Source organism: Rhinopithecus roxellana, chromosome 17 (genome assembly GCF_007565055.1).
Source record: "Rhinopithecus roxellana isolate Shanxi Qingling chromosome 17, ASM756505v1, whole genome shotgun sequence".
Taxonomy (NCBI): Eukaryota; Metazoa; Chordata; class Mammalia; order Primates; family Cercopithecidae; genus Rhinopithecus; species Rhinopithecus roxellana.
Genome location: NC_044565.1, coordinates 111,410,097 through 111,431,794, shown reverse-complemented (window position 1 = coordinate 111,431,794; position 21,698 = coordinate 111,410,097). Strand labels below are relative to the sequence as shown.

The following is a 21,698-nucleotide window of genomic DNA, read 5'->3' as shown; positions in this document are numbered from 1 at the left end:
TCACATCTGTAATCCCAGCACTTTGGGAGGCTGAGGTGGTGGATCACCTGAGGCCAGGAGTTCAAGACCAGCCTGGCCAACATGGTGAAAACCTGTCTCTATTAAAGATACAAAAAAAAATTAGCCGGGCGTGGTGGTGGGCGCCTGTAATCCCAGCTACTTGGGAGGCTGAAGCAGGAGAATTGCTTGAACTCAGGAGGCAGAGGCTGCAGTGAGCCAAGATCATGCCACTGCACTCCAGCCTGGGCAGTAAGAGTGAAATTCCATCTCAAAACAAATAAAAAACAACAAAAAGAAAACATCTATATCCCGGCGTGGCAGTCTATGGTGCCTATCCAAGAGCCACGCCTCCCTTCTTCCTTGGTAAGGGAACCCTGGTTTTGTTCTGGTGTCTGCTCAAGGAAAACGGGTCCACCCCAGCGGAAGAAAAATGGCATTCCACTCACCTTTGCTGAGACTGGCCTAAAGGTGGTTATTTGAGCAGTCAGAGCTCTGAGTCGCAGGCAACAGAAACAGGAGCTTGCTACTTTAGCAGAAAACAGGTTTATTATATGCCAGAAGCCAGTTAACCATCAAGATAATTAAGCTTAGGTTCCGGGGTCCCTCACTGGCATGTGCCTCCGTGAGTGCTCCAGGATGGGAAGTGAAGTCAGATTGCAATGAACAAGCATTGCTATAAGAAAAAATCCTACAGAGCTCAGCGGAAAGGGACTTGAACCTCCCAAGGCCTAAGTATTTGGGATGATTTCTCTACTTATTCTAAACAAGCATTCACTTTCATACGCAACATTCCATGTAATGACTTAGATGACCCAGATGTTAGAATTAGACAAGGATTTTCACAGCAGCTATTATGGCTACATCCAAGGTGTTAAAAGAAGGTTTGCTCATACTCAATAAACAAATAGGAAACGCCAGGAGAGAAACAGAAACTATGAAAAGAAAGGGCCAGGTGTGGTGGCTCACACCTGTAATCCCAGCACTTTGGGAGGCCAAGGTGGGAGAATTCCTGGAACCCAGGAGTTTGAGAGCAGCCTGGGCAATTGGGCAACATAGGGAGACCCCGTCGCTATAAAAAATAAAAATAAATTGGCTGGGCATGGTGGTGTGCACCTATAGTCCCAGACACTTGGGAGGCTGAGGTGGGAGGATCATTTCAGCCTAGGAAGTTAAGGCTGCAGTGAGCCATGATTGTGCCACTGCACTCCAGCCTGAATGACAGAGCAATATCCTGTCTCAAAAAAAAAAAAAAGGACTAAATGGAAATTTGAAAACTAAAAATACAGGTATCTTAAAAGACACTAGAAAAATAAACCTAGGCTGGGCGCAGTGGCTCACACCTGTAATTCCAGCACTTTGGGAGGCCAGGGCTGGTGGATCACGAGGTCAGAAGATCGAGACCATCCTGGCCAATATGGTGAAACCTCATCTCTACTAAGAATACAAAAATTAGCCAGGCGTGGTGGCACGCGCCTGTAGTCCCAGCTACTCAGGAGGCTGAGGCAAGAGAATCGCTTGAACTCTGGAGGCAGAGGTTGCAGTGAGCCGAGATTGCGCCACTGCACTCCAGCCTGGGCAACAGAGCGTCTCAAAAAAAAAAAAAAAAAAAAAAAAAAGACTGGAAGAGTAAATCTCAAGCATTCCACCCTAAAGGGACAGGATTCATGAGGCTGGAAATTCTTCAGATGCAGCCGTGATGTTCAAAGGACAAACAACATGGCAAGTGACCGCTAAAGTCCGTGGCCCAGTTCTAATGAAACAGAATGGAAAAACTGTTCTGATAAAGAGAGGAAAGTATGAGAAGCAGCGACCTCGTATGTCCCATCCTTTCCTTTGCTGCCCTCAACACTCTTGTCTCCTGAGAACACAATGGTGTTGGGAGCTATGGCAGCCATTCTGCAACCCGGAGAGGAGGTAGCGAGAAGGCATACGCAGAATCCAGAGTCCTGAGACTGCACATCTACTGAACGTGTCACCGAATCACCTGCCTCTGAATTCCTTGTCATGTGAGGTAATAAACTGCTCTTGGTGTTTGTTATCAAATAGTCAAACTACAACCTAACTAAAATGTGGCTTCTCTTGAAAATGAAGGTTTGGGAATACCACACCTGCGTTTACCTGCACCAAACCTGATGCAGACAGTCCTTTCACACCAGGACAGGAGCTCTCAGACTTTGCTCACTCAGTCCCCACAGGCAACTGAGTTTGCAATCCCTGCTTTCTGGCACAGATGGCTCAACTGTCTCATCTTCTACTAAGAACTTCCTGGTTCCTGCCTCCCCACATCCCAAACCCACCTGCCTACAAGTAATTCCTCTTTCCATTGCCTCTTTTCTGTCTCTGATGGTCACTGCTCATTTAATCCCCTCCCACCTCTCAGCCTCCTAAGAAGAGGCCCATGCGTTATTCATCCCTGCTCCTCTCTCTGCCCTCTAGCGAAGTACTTGAGGAAGGAGGCGCTCAATGTGTCTTCACTGAATAAATGAATGAACACTCACTGCAATGAGGCACGGCAATGTGCCAGAGCATCCCTTCTCTCAGTGCACCAAGCTCTCTGCACAGCTGACATGTACATGTGTTGCTTCCCTATCCAGGAATACAAATTCCCCGTCACCCCCACCCCAACACACGAGCGCCCTGGGCCACTCGGGCCCTCAGCCTCAGTCATTGGAGCACACCCATAACAGTCAATACTCTTAAGTCCTGGTCCCCTCAGCTCTTCCCTTACTCAGCAGGTGGGGAAAAAGGCAATTGCGGAAGACTCTCCCTAAGACAGTCTGGGAAGAACTTCTGGTCACCACAAGCTCCAGGAAAGGATGGAAGTTTACACACGAACAAATCTCCTGCTTACGTATGAGAAGCGACTTGAACACAAACGCACGTGCGCGCGCACATACGAATCACAGATATGGGGTAAGGGAGACAGCCCCAGTCTACCTTGAGCTCTGTGCCCCAGAGGCCTGCCATCCTCTCAGACACTCAAGAGCCCCAGGCTATTAGTGAAACCCTGAGGAGCATGACTTCCTTTTGCATCAATCCTGGATGTGATTTAACCTTACAAAATGCTTCCTGAAATGGCAGTTGATCTTTAGTCCTGACTTCTGGCAGATTCTCTCTGGGCACCTGGCCCTTTTGCTCTTGACCTAGCTTTTCTTTTTAAGTTGTGGTAAAATACACATAACATAAAATTTACCATCTTAACCATTTCTAAGTGCACAGTTCAGTGGTAGCAAGTACATTCACACTATGGTACAATCACCACCATCATCCATCTCCAGAATTCTTTTTTCTAGCAAAACTGAAACTCTGTACCCATTAAACAGTAACTTCCCACTCTCTCCTTCCCCTAGCCCCCGGTAATCACCATTCCACTTTCTGTCTCTTATGAATTTGACTACCCTGGGTACCTCATATACATGTTTGTTCTTTTGTATGTTATTTCACTCAGCATAATGTTTTCAGCGTTCATCCATCTTGTAGCATGTGTCAGAATTTCCTTCTCTTTTTTTAAAATAATACATTATGGACATTCAAAGAATTTCCTTCCTTTTTAAGGCGAAATAATATTCCACTGTATGCATGTACCACATTTTGTTTAACCATTCACGGATGGACACTTGGATTGCTTCTGCCTCTCAGCTATTGCGAATGACATGCTAAGAACCTGGGTATGCAACCATCTGCTCGATTCCCTGCCTTCAGTTCTCTAATGGACCGGGCCTCTCACTTTCCCCACACCAGTTGAGATCCTGATCCCAGGCATGGAATTCTCTAGGCCAGTCCCTGGTCCCCTGGGCAGGGAAACAGAATCCCAGGCTGGACTCTCAGGTAGTGTCCACGGGAGATCCCCTGGAGTTGGAAGAGCCAGAGCTGAGCTGACAGGGGGCTCAAGAGCTTGTTTCTGACCCCTCTTATTGGGAGCGCAACAGAGACAACGTGGCAAGAAGCAAAGGAGAGTGGGACGTCCCCTCAGCCTCAGAGGAGGAGACACATACCACTGCAAGGGAGCAGGACAAGGGAGGCCTCTGTTCCCCTAAAGGGCAGGCATGCCGCAGAGGCGGCCTCTGGGGCTCCAAAGGGCATCGGGGGCTACGGGGGCAGAGGTTACGAAAAGGGAGACGGTGCCGAGACTGGTGCTATTCAGAAGACCTCGGTTAGAGGGCTCCATGGAGGGCAGGGGCGGAGGAGTCTGGAATGCTCTAATTTGACAGATGGTCCCAGCTCAGCCAACTCCTGAAGCAGAAGAGGCACAAAAGCAGAAACTCGAAGGGTTGGGGGTTCATGGTACATCCTGGGTCTATAGCCTTAGCCCTCAGGGCCATGTGCTTTCTTGCTCTGGGGAGAGCGGCCTACAGCTGGGGCAGAGGCTGGGTCTGACCACCCGGGAGTCCCTCTCATTGTCTGCCTAAGCAGCTTTCAACTGGTTACATATTTTTTGGTGCCAAAGTGTCTAGGTTCAGGTACCAGATGATGACAGTCTAGGGAGGACGCAGCCACTAGGAGGCAAATTAATTCTTTCTGTGGAACTCTGAACATCCGAAAGCATTATAAGGAGGAATTAAATACACCTGCTAAATGCCACAACCAAGGCACCAGCTTGAGGCTCTCATTTCCACCCAGACCAAACTCAGGGGCACTGTGGATGTCCTATCAGCCAAGGAAGGCTGTCAGCGAGGGGGACAGGTTCAGACTCTTCCCTTCGGTGCCTCCAACCCAAGGAGCACCTTGATTTGATGCGGATGTTCCTGGAACCCTCCCAAGCTAACCAGCGCTTTCAGGAAGGACTTGGGAGCAAGCTGTCCCCTCAGACCCAGAGACTGTCTCAGTCTGAACCCACTGTCCTGGACTGCTCTGGGATCCCAAGAGCAGTGAGGTCAGCCTGGCCGTGGCCACAGGGACTGAGATCTGAGGCCAGTTCAAGGTGCCGAGGAGCCTGTTCGTTCAGCTTTTTACTAATGCTGGAGCCTGAGCCAAAGATGGTCCTAGATGCCGCCACACCCTGGTGATGCAATGTCCCACCAGCATCTCCCCTACAGCTGGGCTCCAGGCACTAAGAGTCACGCATCACAGACTTGGGAGCTCAGCGCGCCAGTCTCCACCCTGCATCGCAGTACTGACCGGACTGAAGGAAGATTCCATCCACACTGAGATCCCACAGAAGATCAAAGGCTCCCAAAGACGTTTCTGGAGGCCAAGTCAGCAGCTAGGTGGAAAAAAAAACAAAAAACAAAAACAAAAAAACTGGTTAGCTGGGTCATTCCTAAAAAGCAATAGTAGCAACTTCTACGACTTCACATTAAATAAATCCCATGTAATGCTCATAAGTCCGTGTAGTTGAAGGGCACTGTCACTGTCGCCAATTGAAAGATGGAAAACCAGGCTCAAAGAGGTCAACTTCCCCAGAGTCACACAGCCCGTGAGCAGCAAAGCCAGCACCCAGGCCCGGACCCCCAGGTCTGCGTCACTTGAAACCTCCTACTCCGTCCACCTCCCGGCATGGGGGTCTTGGTCCCCTTGCCCCTCGCTCCCTGTGGTCACAGCCATGGCCCTCCAGGGCAGGGCCCAGTGTAAGGGACAGAAAGCCTGCACTGATCACAGGTGGCAGGACAATCACAGGTGGGCCCTTTCTGAGATCCATGAATCATTTCCAGGTCAGCGCCTTAACTCACTGTCATCTGAGACCACCAGCTTGGAAGGTCCTTCCAAGGTACCAAACACAGGTCCTCAAACAAGGGTGGGGTGGTCATTTCTGGGATCCTTATCTGAATGTTCCTGGAGCCTGATGGTCAGAAGCTGGGGTTTGGGAACATGCAGAGAGGCTGGCAAGGGAATGAGCAATGGGACAGCAGCAGCCCACAGATGCCATCTGGTCTAGGGGCACTCAGCAAGCTCCTGACCATGGCCGCTACGCTGTGCACGACATTGTTCCTCCCCAGTACCCAGGAAAGTCTGCCTTGTGGGCACTGTGGGCACATCTCCTTTCAGGACTGAGGCTCTTGTTCCCCTGGGGGCTGGGCACTGTTGCTGCCAGGGCCCTGAGCCCAGGGCCCTCTCTGAGCCTTGACCGTGGAGGGAGCACCTAGTCCGGGGTCACAGTGTCTGCGTCTGATAACTGGCCAAGGCTGGAGACCTCGCCCCAACTGGGTCAACTCTAAAGCATCACCGGGCTCCAGAGCTCAGCGGGACTGCCTAGGGCCTAACGCTCTCCCCCTCACAGGTGTGGTTCCCAAGCACGCCCCCCAGTAAGCCTGTGTGGACACCCTCTGCTTGGCATCTAGAACTCTGCCTTTCTCCTCCTGCCATAACCTCTTACATTATCTTGGCTGAGTGCTTGAGTCTCTCCTAATAAGAACATACGTTCATTGAGGGTGTACACCTCCTGCTGATGTCCTCCTCTCTCCCGGCAAGGCTGGCCCACATGAGGGCACAGTTCAGCCAGTGCCCATGCACACCCTATTAAAGCCCGTGGGAGGAGTGCACGGGACCGAGTCCCTGAGAGAACTCAGGCTGTCCTTTCCAAGAACATCGAAGGAGCAGGGTCGGAGCAGTCTGCCTACCTCACCCCACCCCACCCTGGCTCAGTAGGGACCCCAGGTACAGGCGTGGCCCCTGCAGCCCTGGGACCCCACTTCCCTAGCTGCCTTTGATTAGACAAGGGGACCACTTAACCCCTCTTAGCCTAACCAGATTCTCCTTCCTGAGGAACCAGATTTGGGAACAGGGTCTGGCCTTACTTGGCCATGGAGCCTGTGGGGAGATAGCAGCAGAGGCCAGTCCTGGGATGCCAACCCTTCCCCATCCCTGGGTCCAGCTCCTCCTGGGGCCCAGCACACCCCCACCCCGGGACCTCAGGAACCACCCTCGCACCTGCAGAAGGAGCCCCCATGGGTTTTCTGCCTCCCACACCACAGCCCCCAGGAACTGCTCGAGGTTCTAAGTCCCCTGAGGACACTGCCCAGAAGGCCCCCCAAAGCCAGTACACCCCTTTCATGGATCTGGATTCAGCCATGGGGGGTGAGAGATTTTGTTTCTCCTTCTTGCAAAATGTGAACTGGAACTCTGCACTAACAGTGTGCCTTGCAGGACACCCAGGCCCAGAGCAGAGCTCTGCAGGGGCACAAGGACAAGGCAGCTCATGGGATGTCCTACTTCCCTCCACATGGGCCCATCAGGCCTGGCTCTGAGGCACAGAGCTGATGCTAAGAAACCCACCCATGGCAACACAGGAGTAGGTGGCAGGGCCAGAACTCACACCAAGTCTGTCTGTCTGTCTGACCTCAGGGCTGGGTCCTGAATTCCTCTCCCCTCCAGCCCCCTCCGAGCATGATGGAGACGGGGAAAGAAACAGGGGAGGGCTCGCCTGTGCCTCCCAGGATGGGGGTCTCTGAACCGGGAGGCAACCGACACACCCCCGGGAAGGCACTCCACGCCGTGTCAGGGTCACGCAGGGCCCCTCTGTGGGCGCCATCTCAGATGGGTCCTTTGTGGCTCCCAATGCTCGATTGTGTGTTCCGTCATACGCTGTGCAAGGAGCAGGGGCTGCAGCGGCCAGCATGGGGAATAATGGCCCCACTGTTCCCCGTTACTCACCCACTGCTCCTTCTGGGCCTTGGGTGGGGGACTGGGCATTGGCAAGGTTAGCAGCTACACAGCAGGGCCCCAGAAGCTGCATGTCGTCCTCCTCCGGGGTAGGAAAGAGCGAAGTGAAGGACCCAGAGCACGAGGGAGGGAGAGCTGGAGGGCTCTCTCTGGACGGCAGCCAGCCTGCCGAGGCCGAGCCATTCCTGGAATAATCCACCCCACATGATGGCTCTGATTTACAGCTGGGGTCCAGGCTCCAACTGGCAGGAATGGGACCAGCTGGAACTTGTGACCCGCCTGTCCCCAGACAGGGATGATTCCGGGTGGGGCCAAAGCCAGGACGGCATCCTCGTGCCTGGTATTCAGATCACAGTGGCTGGCTCCTGGGTTATCCCTGCTGGCTTCTCACTGCCTGTCTCTGTGCAAAGGTGTCAAGCCCTGGGCAAAATGTACATTCCCCTATGTCCCCTATGGCACAACGTTCTAGCAGCAACCAGGAGAGAAAAAATGGGACAGCCAGGGCAGCTGTTCCAGGCTTTCCCAGCCAACCTACAACTGTACACGGGAAGCACACGCTCAAACACCCAAGCACCCTCGGCTCCAAATCCATAAGGGCCCACCCTTCAGGCGCTGCAGGACTGCCGTGGGCCCTGAGCGGCCCTCCCGCTGCTTATGGGATAAGGGACCTATGACCGTTGGTGAAGAAATTAGCTTTGTCGCATAGGAAGCACTTGGTGAGGGACTTGGACCGATTCATTGAGAGGTTAGACAGTAAGTCCACTAGGTACACCAGGTCCCTCAGGAAAGCCACGTTGAGGGCACAGGCAGCACCCAGAGACACACACCTTCGAGGGAAGCAGAGGCTCCCAGTGCTCTCGCCACTCTGGGAGACCACAGGCGAACCCCCTGAACCTCCCTGACCTTGGCATTCTTAGTACTATGGTGGGGATTGGTGCCCAATCAGCTCTCCTCCCTCCTCCCAGCCTGAGCCCAGCCAAGCAGCACCTAAGGCAAGAAGAGGTGAAATGCCCACCCCTCGGCCTGTGGGCCTGCCAGGCCACCAGACTGCAGCGCTCCCGCCACCTAGTGGCAGGCCTGCGGTCCTCACCTGGAACAGCCACTGGAGCAGGGGCACTGGGCAGTCAGGCACATGCAGGTAGAGGGTGCTCAGGAGGCCGCTGTGCAGGAAGGAGAGCTGTTGGGCCGGCGGGGAGCTGGGGGCAGAGGACTGAGGTTAGGGGAGGCCTCTGTGCCAGCACACTTGTCCCGGTGACACCGCGGGAGGCTGTCACTACCCAGCTTCACTGGCTGTTGGGAAGCATATCTGTAACACTGGAGACAAATGTGCTTTTCGAGACCTCAATGTACGGATCTGTCAGAAGGAAAAGAACCCAGGCAAGCATCAGAATCACCTGCTCTTCTTGCATGTTGCATGAACACACCTCACAGCATTTAAAACACACGGCAGGTAGCTGGATGCAGTGGCTCACGCCTGTAATCCCAGCACTTTGGGAGGCAAAGGCGGGTGGATCATGAGGTCAGGAGTTCAAGACGAGCCTGGCCAATATGGTGAAACCCTGTCTCCTACTAAAAATACAAAAATTAGCCAAGCATGGTGGCATGCACCTGTAATCCCAGCTACTCGGGAAGCTGAGGCAGGAAAATTGCTTGAACCTGGGAGGCAGAGGTTGCAGTGAGCTGAGATCGAGCCACTGCACTCCAGCCTGGACAACAGGGCAAAACTCCGTCTCAAACAAACAAAAAAAACATGGTAGGACAGTGCAGTCTGCCCTTTCCATTTGGCCACAGGGGAAGGTGGGATATTTGCCAGGGGTATGGAAAGGTGATGAGGCCAGTAGTGGGTGTCTTAGCCTCAGGTTCCTCCAGCTGCAAGGGGCGGACAGGATTACCCCTACGGGGCCAGCGTCTCAAGATCTGGTTACACAGGGTGTTTCTGCTCTGCCTTATGTTTTTCAGACACAAAGAGGACACCTGAGAAGACAGGAAAATAACAGAAAGGGGCCTGGGATGAAGACATTCTGGGAAGGAAATACCAAACAAGAGTTCCATAGAGGATTCTTCAGAAACCATGTGAGCCGCAAGTGTCCCAGATTCCAGGGATGGAGCCGTGCTCAGACCAGCCACGTGGCTGTGGCCGTGACCGTGTGCCCATTCATGCTACCCCCTCGGGCCTCTTTCTCCTAACAGGAGCTCTCAAAATCAGCGCTGGTGTGGAGACGAGCCCTGCCTTGGGGACCGCTGCCCTGGTAGATCACTTTGACCTACAAGATACCAGGTCTCTGCAAAATGAGTTGTTGCAATGTTTCATATGGTTGTAGGGCCTCTGGTAGAAGGTGCTTCAGAAGTCATTTTATAGGAGGTTGGCTGGACTTTGTCCCCGTTCCTGAGCTCCCGGTCATCCCCAGAGAGCCTGGGTTTGGGGTAGGATTGTCCTATGTCCTGTGCATTTTGTGACCACCATCTTTGCTTGCTCTCTCTAGACCACATCCCAAAGATAAGTAACATGGATTCCAGGAAATGAAAACGTAAGTTCACGTTTGTTTTTCTTTTTAACTGCCCAAATGCATGCAAAGAACATTTCAGAAAGTACTTAACATTGCCACCCTAGATAAAAAGTTTTCCAGTTTTTCAGTCAGCCCAACCTCCTCCTTCTGCTCCTCCTCCTTCTCCTTTAAAAAGGACATCATACTATAATCTGCCAGGAACAGAATGCTACAAAACAAAGATTATCCTCTGAGCCAAGCTGCTGTCTCTCTGAGAATGTCCAGGCAATTTACAAATTGCATGTTTTTTCTCTAAGTCATTTAAGTTCAGAGGAGAAAGCAGCTTTGTTCCTGTGGTTGTGAAGTTTACCGCCCTGAAATAGACCTTCGTTTGTACATACAAACACGTGTGCACCCCAGGACTGCTGGCATGCTCCACTCTATCAACGTGCCCAGTCACATGGAGACTTTCATGGACTGACCCCAACAAAACGCATGTGGTTCAAGAACATGCACAGCAGCCTGAACGCAGACAATACCCATGTAAACAATGTCTGGAGGACCTTGCAAATTGGCAGAACCCCGACAGCGGCCATGTGGTGAGGAGGCTGGCGCTTCAGGGACTCTAAGGAGACGCTGGCTCTGGCATTCTGCTGGAGGGGGCACCCCGCCAGTTTCTTAGTGGGAGAATTGATTGTACAAGGCCCTGTTGGCTCAGATCAACACATTTCTAACTGCTGCTCCAAGGGAGAGACCCCACAGTTGCAACATCTCCCGTCTGCTACGTGGGCCTTGCAGCTTCTGCCAGAGAAATGACTGATTGGCCTCTGAGTTCATTGCTGCTGAGAAAATTTTGACTACGGGACCAGGAGCAAGAGAAAGCCAGAAAGGACATAGGCCTGCTCTGCCCTGGGATGACTGGCTTTCAAGGAATTCTGTGTTTAGGGTTAGAGGCAAGGACTCCCTTCTGCAGGCTGAATGCACGCTCGGCGGGAAGGGAGTGCTGCTTCACCTTGGCTCAGCCAGGCCCTTCCACGTCCTTCAGGGTGCCACAGGGTGACCTCAAGCTTGGCTGCTGGGCAGGGAATGGGCCTCCGTGTACAGACAACGCCCTGACTCTGGGGAAGGAAGCAGGGTCCCAACAGCAGCACCTGGGCTGGGAAGCCTGGAGGAAAAGGGAAAAAGGAAAGGGGGTGGGAGGCGTGTGTGGTGAAAGCTCAAACGCCTTGGGTGACGGAATTGGCTATTGTCAGAGTCACGTCCCCACATCAAGAACACAGAGGCTGGGTCCAAGGGGATGCCTCTGTCCACGGCCAAGCCAATGCTGAGGTCAGAAGTTATCCTGAGAATGCTGGAGGACCCTGGAGGGAGAGACGGAGGGACAGAGCCTCCATCGGCAGCAGATGCCGCACGAGCCTGGCTGAGTGGGAAGCCCCCAGCTGTCAGCCCTGAGGATCCCATGAAGGGAGGTTCCCATCGGAGTCCTCAGCTGTGACTGGAGAGGAGGAGGGAGCAGTCAGTCAGAACACTGCTAATCCCCAGTCACAACAGCAATGACAGCGGGCAGGTGCCTGCCTCCACCCTCACCACCCACTGGAGCAGAAGCAAGCAAGGGGAGGACATCAGCTACAACTGGGAAACCCACAAAACCAGTGAGTGACAGCAAATGGGGGCAGCTGGGCTCAGCACCGGGGGCTTTCCGAGCAGAGCTCTGACCAGCTTCATCTTGGAGTTTCTGTTCCTCACCACGCCCAAGGGAAGATTCTTCCCGCCTCAACCTCATTTATTTTATGGGCAGCAGTCCCAGAGGGCAAGGTCTCTAAATGCCTCGAGAATCCCAAGTGATGGCCAAAGGATAAACAGCAAGTGTAGTTATTTATAAGTATCAGCTACTGGGCCTTTGCCAAATTACTCAAATCAGTCTGAATAAAATGCCTAAATACAACAGAAACCAATAGCAACCAAAGCTTTCACCTATGACCTTTTTCTTTCTTTCTTTCCTTTGTTTAAACATAAGAGAGGGCAGGGCACAGTGGCTCACGCCTGTAATCCCAGCACTTTAGGAGGCCGAGGCGGTTGGATCACCTGAAGTCGGGAGTTCGAGACCAGCCTGACCAACATGGAGAAACCCCGTCTCTACTAAAAATACAAAATTAGCTGGGCATAGTGGCACATGCCTATAATCCCAGCTACTAGGGAGGCTGAGGCAGAAGAATTGCTTGAACCTGGGAGGTGGAGGTCGTGGTGAGCCGAGATCGTGCCATTGCACTCCAGCCTGGGCAACAAGAGTGAAACTCCGCCTCAAAAAAATAAAATAAAATAAGAGAGACCAGATGCAATGGCTCATGTCCATAATCTCAGAACTTTGGAAGGCCCAGGCAGGAGGATAGCTTGAGGCCAGGAGTTCGAGACCAGCCTGGGCAACAAAGTGAGACCCTGTCTCTAAAAAAATAAAAATTAGCCGAGCACGGTAGTGCACACCTGTGATCCCATCTACTCGGGAGGCTGAGGCAAGAGGACCTCTTGAGCCAGGACTTGGAGGCTGCGGTGAGCTGTAATCGTACTACTGCACCCCTGCATGGACAGCAGAACATGGGCCTGACTAAAATCAAGAAAAAAATGAAATAAAAATAAGCAAGTGTTGTCCGGGCATGGTGGCTCATGCCTGTAATCTCAGCACTTTGGGAGGCCGAGGTGGTGGGGGGCGGGGGGGATCACCTGAGGTCAGAAGTTCAAGACCAGCCTGGTCAATATGGTAAAATCCCATCTCTACTAAATACACAAAAATTAGCAGCGCAAGGCTGGGTGCGGTGGCTCACGCCTGTAATCCAGCACTTTGGGAGGCCAAGGCCGAAGGACCATGACCTCAGGAGTTCGAGACCATCCTGGCTAACACCGTGAAACCCCATCTCTACTAAAAAATACAAAAAAAAAAATTAGCCAGGCGTGGTGGTGGGCGCCTGTAGTCCCAGCTACTCGGGAGGCTAAGGCAGGAGAATGGCGTGAACCCGGGAGGCGGAGCTTGCAGTAAGCCAAGATCACACCACTGCACTCCAGCCTGGGCGACACAGCAAGACTCTGTCTCAAAAAAAAAGAAAGAAAAAAAATTAGCCGTGCGTGGTGGCACACGCCTGTAATCCCAGCTACTCAGGAGGCTGAGGCATGAGAATCACTTGAACCTGAGGCAGAGGTTGCAGTAAGCCAAGATTGCACCATTGCGCTCCAGCCTGGGCAACAACAGCAAAACTTCGTTCCAAAAAAAATAAATAAGTGAGCATTACCACAGGCAGAAACTCAGGGATCCCGTAATGGCCCTGCTTGCTACCTCCGCTTGCTCTTTATTTTGGGGGGCAGATGCAGCCAGCTGGAAGGCTCAGCCCTCTCCACACTTCAGAACTGCTGGATTTATTGCACCTGGGCTTCAACCCTGGCCTCTTCCTCCAGGAAGAGAAGCTGGCGACAAACAAGAGGTGGGGCTGCCGGGCCTCCGGCAGAAGCTCAGCCTCATCCACCTCCTTGTTCCCTTGCCTGCTGGATATTCACGGAGGAACGCCCTGGCTCATGCATCAGGCTTCTGGAAAGCAGGCTGGTCCTCGCACCAATAGTGGCAGATGCAACCAGAGGACAAACAGGGACCCCAATATCCTTGCAAATACTGTGGGGGGCCTATGACTGACTGAGCAGGGCAGACAAACTCCACCCTTCCAACTTCCGACCGTGAGTGGGATGTGGGCTTTGGTCCTGACACTTTTCCATGACGGGAGCACTGGATTTCCTTTGGAATTACTGTCAAGGGAAGAAAAAAAAGTTCAGCTCCTGCAATCAGCTGGTATCAGCTTCCGTCATAATGACATGACTCTGGTGGCAAGGGACTGACCCCAGGATGCACAGCTAGCTTGGTGATGGATGAGGGGGTCATCTGGACCACATGCACTCCCAAGGCAGGCTCCCCGGGAGGAGGGTTCTTACACATAAACCTGGATAGATGCAACAGGACAGCTGCTGGGACGCAGAGGCCAAGCCCACCCATGCAATCTGAAACAAACTGCTTAATTTGTGCTATTGCCTACTTTGTTCAGAGGGAAGATATCTTCCCCCTTTCACAGAAAGGTAAAGAGAAATGAATCTATTTCAAGAGCTGATTTTTAAAACAATGGCATTGACTTCCCCCCTTCTAATGATAAAAATGATCTACGTTCATTGTAGAAAATTAGGAATATACAGGTGGTATAACCAGGAAAACGAAAACCTAGCTGTCAGCTCACAGCTCACATAGCATAAACTTTCTCCCAGCAAGTACTAACCAGGCCAGGCCCTGCTCAGCCTCTGAGATGAGAGAACATTCAGCATGTTCAGGGCAGCATGGCCACAGACCACAGTGGCAACTTTGTGTGTGGAATTGGACTGATGGCTTTTTATTTATTATTATTATTTTTTGAGACAGGGTCTCACTCTGTTGCCCAGGCTGGAGTGCACTGGCATGATCACAGCTCACTGCAGCCTCAACCTCCCTAGGCTCAAGCAATTGTCCCTCCTCAGCCGGCCGAGTAGCTGGGACCACAGGCGTGCTATCACCCATGGCTAATTTTTTTTTGCATTTTTTGGGGTAGAGATGGGGTTTCCCCATGTTGGCCAGGCCTGGTCTAGAACGCCTGAGCTCAAGCGATCCTCCCAAAGTGCTGGGATTACAGGTGTGAGCCGCTGTGCCCGGCTGACTGCTTAAGAGATCCCCTTGTCACCCGCCACCATGGCCACGTTTCTGGCTGAATATGGTAACGTTATTATTGAGCGACTGACTAGTCTGGCCTTGAAGTCCTTGGCACAAGCAGGAAATGAAAGATGACCCAGGGCTAAATGGTGACCTCCAGGAAGTGGCCTCGCCACTGCCCGGCAGAGGTCCCAGGACTGAGTCAGAGCCACACAGCACGCATTCCCTCCAGAAAGCCCAAAGCCAGTTCCTAAGGCTGCAGATCTCAGGTGCTGGCAGCACCCTCTCTACCGAGCCCCATTAGCACATCTGAGGGAGGAGGGTCTGAGCCCTCACTCCAGGGAAGCTGGGCAGCCACCTGGCTCCACTTGGCAGGCCTGCTCTGATCCCAGGTCACCGCTCCATGCACCATCTCATCTGTCCAACACTTCCTGCCTGCCATCCACTCTAGAACAGAAAACCTGCTGTCGGCACACACTGAAGCAGCCCAGGAAGACGTCTTCCTTTCTCTGCTGTCCACCTCAGTTCCTGCCCAGACATTCCTTGGCTCTCTCCTTTCTTCAGCTCTTTTCTTCTTTTCTTTTCACCATATCTCTCTTTATTAAATACCTTTCCAACATGGTGATGTGAACCCTTACATTCTTACACTCAGACCCAATGACCTCACACTGCAACTATGAACACATTTTAGACCTCCAGACAAATACTCCCCAATATTCCCCACCGTATTATTTATAATAAAGTTGGAAAAAACTTCTATGTTCAAAAAATGAGAAAAATGGTTAAATACATTAGGGCATCAATGTAATTATTATTTCATTATTAACATTTTATCTAATTGCAATGTTCGGACGTTGTTCAGATTCTGATTTGAAGAATCCATAAAAAATATCTCCAGGCGCGGTGGCTCACACTTGTAATCCCAGCACGTTGGGAGGCTGAGGCGGGCAGATCACAAGGTCAGGAGATTGAGACCATCCCGGCTAACACGGTGAAACCCCGTCTCTACTAAAAATGCAAAAAATAGCTGGGCGTGGGCACCTGTAGTCCCACCTACTTGGGAGGCTGAGGCAGGAGAATGGCATGAACCCGGGAGGCGGAGCTTGCAGTGAGCCGAGAGCACGCCACTGCACTCCAGCCTGGGCGACTGAGCGAGACTCCGTCTCAAAAAAAAAAAAAAAAAAAAAAAAAAATCTAAGAAAATTGAAGGCCAAGTGCAGTGGTTCACATCTGTAATCCCAGCACTTTGAGAGGCTGAGGCAGGAGAATCACTTGAGCCCTGGAGTTCGAGACCAGCCTGGGCAACATGGCGAGACTCCCATCTCTACAAAAAATACAAAAATTAGCCTAGAGCAGTGGCACACACCTGTAATCCCAGCCACTTAGCAGGCTTAGGTGGGAGGATCACCTCAGTCAGGGAGGCGGAGGTTGCAGTGAGCTGAGATGGCGCCACTGTACTCTAGCCTGAGCGACAGAGTGAGACTCCATCTCAAAACACTAAAAAAAAAAAAAAAAAGAAAAGAAAATTGAAATCTGAGCACTAATACTAGCACTATTAAGAAATTACTATTTCTTCAGATATGATAGTAATATCGAAGTTATGTCTAAAAATAGAGTCTTATGTTTTAGAGACACAAACTGAAGTAGTTGTAGATTAAATTTTCTGTGTCTGAGGATTTGCTTAAAAGTAATCCTGAGGTGGGCTGGGCGCGGTGGCTCACACCTGTAATCCCAGCACTTTGGGAGGCCGAGATGGGCGGGTCATGAGGTCAGGAGATCGAGACCATCCTGGCTAACATGGTGAAACCCTGTCTCTATAAAAATACAAAAAATTAGCCGGGCGTGGTGGCGGGTGCCTGTAGTCCCAGCTACTCGGGAGGGTGAGGCAGGAGAATGGCGTGAACCCGGTAGGCAGAGCTTGCAGTGAGCCGAGATTGCGCCACTGCACTCCAGCCTGGGCGACAAGTGAGACCCCGTCTCAAAAAAAAAAAGTAATCCTGAGGTGGGCGGGCACAATGGTTCATGCCTGTAATCCCAGCACTTTGGGAGGCTGAGGTGGGTAGATCACAAGATCAGGAGTTGCAAGACCAACCTGACCAACATGGTGAAACCCCGTCTCTAATGAAAATACAAAAATTAGACGGGCGTAGTGGCAGACACCTGTAATCTCAGCTACTCAGGAGGCTGAGGCATGAGAATTACTTGAACGCGGGAGGCGGAGGCTGCAGTGAGCGAGATCGCGCCACTGCACTCCAGCTTGGTAAACAGAGCGAGACTCCGTTTCAAAAAATAATAATAATCCTGAGGTAATGGCGTTGTGGGCAGAGGTTGAGAGGAAACAAGACTGGCTTTGAGTTGATCCTGGTTGAAAGTGAGTGACGGGAGTGTGGAGGAACGTTATATGGTTCTCTATACTTTAATATGTACTTGTTAACTTTCCACGATAAAAACTTCTAAAGGAAGCATAGGAAAATGTTAAAAGTAACCTTGTATCATAAGATGGACTTGGAATTCATGAAATAAACATAAGCCCTGTAAAACTGGAGAAGAGAGCAAGACTCTGGCGTTCAAGTCCTAAGGTGGCCGAAGAGACCACAGAAGCAGCTCCACCTCTGTGTTCCTCACTGGGTAGGCGAGGACAGGCCCTTCTCCACGGCCCTGGCCTCCAGCCCCACAGGGCACCAGCCTGTGTGAGCACCCAGCAGACGCCGCTGCACTGAACCCTGCAGGCTTTCCTTCCTCTTCTTCTTGGATATATTAGCTCCTAATTCCAAATGTTGGATATGGTTGTGGTAAATCTTAAAAATTCTCTCAAAAAGCAATATAGTCAATGGTTATGTGATAATGATCATGAATTTACTCCCACAAAGAATAAGACAGCTGTTGTATTGTTAGGGTGTGTGCCTGCGGCTGGGGACAGGCTTTTTACTGTCAGCATCACACACTGAAGCCCCTCCAACAAGCAGGTGGAAGGGCCCATCACATGCCCTGGATGGCTCAGGAAGGAGCCAGTGCTGACAGAGACCCAGCCCCAAGGCACGCATGGTGAGTCTGCTGTTCTGTAACACTGGGGCGTAGGGGAGAAAAAAGTAACATGAACCTGTAAATGAAATGAACAACTGGCTATCTGCTATAATGTGGGAACGTTTTAATTATGTGCAACAAAATTAGTAAATGAAATACTGTAAGTAGACAACATCACCTAGCTCTCTAAAAACTGACACATTCAAATTGGCCTGATCACCTCTTCAAATTTCCCCCTTTCAGGTGGCCCTTATCTCTGGACTCCAGGAGGGAGGGCTCCTGGACAGGCTGCGCCACCCCCTCACCCCTCCTCCCCACACTTACCTGAGGAACAGCCCTTCCAGGTGGCTGCGTGGCTTCAGGTGTGAGGAGTCCAGGATGCATGGCAGGGGGTGACGCCTGGGCAGAAACACAGTCTCACCTGGATGGACCGGTGGGATGGTCTGCAGGGACACTGAGTACTTTTCCACCAGCATCCTGGCAAGGGAAGGGACAGGAGGGCCGGCTATCAGCAGGTGCACCTTGGCCTGAGGCACGGCCATTGGCCCAGGGAAGGACAGAGGGGGCCAGGGGCTTCCTCCCTTGCAGTCCTTACGCAGACCAGGGGGACAGCGCCACCTGCTGATGGAAGAAGAGCTCACCTGGGCACGCAGGAGCCCTTCACTCTCCCATCAATAAGGCCCATCCCTTGCTCAGGGCACCAGTCCAGGAGCCAGAAGACCCAACCCCACCCACTGGCTCTAACAGGTCAGACTCTTCACTCACTGCACATCTACAATGCCAGGTACGGAAGGTGAGTCGGGAATGGACCACCCAGGAAGGGCATAAACAAACCACGGCAATCCCCTCTGGCGAGTGGACAGAGAGGCCTACAGGGTGGCTCCCTAAGGGCCCAGGAGAGGAGTGCTGGGTGTGGCCAGGGTCAGGGAGGGAGTCCTGGCAGGGGCAGGAAGGCTGGCAAGCAGGCGTGGGCAGAAGCAGGAGGTAGCAGGAGGGTCTCGAGCCCATATGAAGGAGCCCGGATTCTCCCTCAGGGCTGGCAGTCCTCAAGCTCCAGGGCTCTGAGAGCCACCCAGGCAGCTGCTGCAATGCAGATCCCGGGACCAGCCTGGCCCGGCACAGAAAGTCTGATTTAGTGGACGAAAGCTGGCCCCATGGACAGAGAAAGAACGAGGAGAAGGGATACGTTTCAACAGTATCAGAGAGAGGTGAAAACTTTCAGGACTTAATGACCCACTGAAATGAGGATGGGGAAAAGGGAGGCAGCGAAGATGTTTCCCAAGAATGAACTAAATCTACATAAAGAAGGACCGGCAACGTGGCTGAACCCAGTAAGTTCATGGGTGAAAACAGCAGCAGAGGCTGTGTGTGTGTGTCGGTGCACGCACACACAAGCCTACACACACGCATGGACACAGACGTGCTCAGACACATGCAATGCCCACTCCCAGCATACGACATATCCCACTACGATTGAGGGTCACCCCAGGTAGCAGAATCAGAGGGAGGGGAGAGGAAAAGGCAACTTCCTCTTTACTTCATGTAAGTGTGTTCTCCTTGATTTTATAGCAACATAACACACATTTAACAACAGGAACAATAAAACAAAACAAGCTCTAGACACTGCCTCTCTTCCTCTCATCAAGAGACAGCCCATTCCCTGGTTCCCAGCCAGGCCCACTGCTTGAGACAGCAAACCCAGGGGCGGAACAGCCCAGAGGCCCCCTTAGGATCTGAACACGAGCAGCTGGCACTGGGTGTGGCGTGCGTCGCCTTCGGCCCACCAGCCTAGCACATGGAACCTGTTTCACTTTCTGGCTAAGTGACCCAAGGTAAGGCCCTTACACACGTCACAGGGTGGTCCTGAGAATGAAATGGCACAACAAACGGGAATGATGCTGCAGACCCGGGAGGACTCTGACCCTGGCAGGCTTCTAGAAGCATCTCACCAAACCACCACACAAACGGTAAAACAAGTTCCTGTCTGGTTCATGTCTCTGCCATTAGAGTTCTGTATCTATTGCTTGTTTTTTACTCTGAAAAAATAAACAAATGATTAAAAGCCTAGGCCAGGTGCAGTGGCTCAGCACTATGAGAGGCCGAGGTGGGCACATCACCTGAGGTCAGGAGTTCGAGACCAGCCTGGCCAACATGGTTAAACCCCATCTCTACTAAAAATACAAAAATTATCTGGGCATGGTAGCTGGCACCTGTAATCCCAGCTACTCGGGAGGCTGAGGCAGGAGAATCACGTGAACCTGGGAGGTGGAGGTTGCGGTAAGCCGAGATTGTGCCACTGCACTCCTGCCTGGGTGATAGAGCGAGACTCTGTCTCAAAGAGGAAAAAAAAAAAGGGAGGCTGAAGCAGGAGAATTGCTTGAACCTAGGAGGTGGAAGCTACGGTGAGCCGAGACCGTGCCATTGCACTCCAGCCCTGGCTGGAGACTCCGTCTGAGAAAAGAAAAAGAAAAAGTAAAAGAAAAAGACAAAAAAGCCAAGAACGAGGCTAATCTATAAAGGGGTCCTAGCCTGTCCCTAAAACCATCTTTTGAAGGGACTTCTGTGATGTTGGCTGTAATGTATGTGCATTATTAAGAGTCCTGAGGCGACTCTTACACATCTAATTGGGGATTTCCTGTGCAGCCTAGAGCTGAGAATAAAGGATGATGTTGTGGTTTAAGTATCTGCCTCTGCCCCAGGCTCAGCACACACGCAAGGTCTTTTAATTTTAAGAAATGGAGAATTGAGGATGTCACCCATTCAAGACGCAAGCCAATTGTTAGAGCATGCACAGATGCTGCTCAGGACTGTCAGGGGTCCTTTCTGCGACGGGCAGTTGTGGCAATTAGATGACGCCTTGTCTGGCAGGCAGTGGTCAGCCCCTACCCTAAGCACCCCTTCCTGACCTGCACCCCCTTCCCTGGCCCTATTCAGGGATGGAAGAGGCCGCTGGCTTTGTACACTGGTGAATGACTTTTGTAAAGCTGAACAGTCCCATCCAAATGATCCCACATCAAAACCACCACCTCAAAGTGGCTGTCGTCAAAGAGGCTTTCTCAAAGCACCACTGGAAAACGTCATGCGCCCAGCACATTACCAGTTTTCAAAGCCAGGACTACTTTCTGCATTAAGCTGGTTGCACAGATAACTCCTGTTCTGTGAGCAGTTTCAAAACATCCAAGCCATGACTTTGGAATGCTGGAGGTACTCGGCAGAAATATACAGGGCTGGAAGAATTACTCTTGCTGCAGAGATTTAGGTTTTAAAAGGTAATTTGATTCCATGGTTATGCAGCTAGTGAGTGGAGAACCTGGAAACCAAATCCATGGACCTCAGCTCAGAGAGAAAGTTGCTTTCATCAAATATAATGCTGCCAAAGTGCTCTTGCCGAAGAAGGCCTCTGGCCCTAAACACAGTAATTAAATTCAGGCTTCATGCCCCACCGTGTCCATCCACATGCTTCCTGCAACATCAGACAGGAAGCAGCACCTGCCTTGTGGGAGTCCATGTGGGACTTCACCGCCGGCTGCCTTTCCCTGGACCTCTGGGCAGTGTGCGAGGAGCTCTCTTTGTCCATCTGGGACGGCTGCTCAAATCGCAACACATTCCCAAACTTTCTTTTTTTTTTTTTTTTTTTTTGAGACGGAGTCTCGCTCTGTCACCCAGGCTGGAGTGCGGTGGCCAGATCTCAGCTCACTACAAGCTCCGCCTCCCGGCTTCACGCCATTCTCCTGCCTCAGCCTCCCGAGTAGCTGGGACTACAGGCGCCGCCACCTCGCCCGGCTAGTTTTTTGTATTTTTTAGTAGAGACGGGGTTTCACTGTGTTAGCCAGGATGGTCTTGATCTCCTGACCTCGTGATCCGCCCGTCTCGGCCTCCCA

The 21,698-nt window shown here is 51.9% G+C and overlaps 1 protein-coding gene across 1 annotated transcript in view; it reads right to left on the bottom strand.

The window, feature by feature from the left end:
• The window catches only part of FAM178B (family with sequence similarity 178 member B), a 76,935-nt gene extending 69,270 nt beyond the window's left edge, over positions 1 to 7,665 (bottom strand). Inside the window, exons 1-2 of the mRNA XM_030921415.1 lie at positions 7,591 to 7,665; positions 5,119 to 5,203 (exon numbers count right to left, since the gene is read on the bottom strand). Coding sequence (XP_030777275.1) covers positions 5,119 to 5,203; positions 7,591 to 7,629 — 124 coding nt within the window. The 5' untranslated portion in view covers positions 7,630 to 7,665. The remainder of the gene's footprint in view (positions 1 to 5,118; positions 5,204 to 7,590) is intronic.
• Positions 7,666 to 21,698: the final 14,033 nt, after the last annotated feature.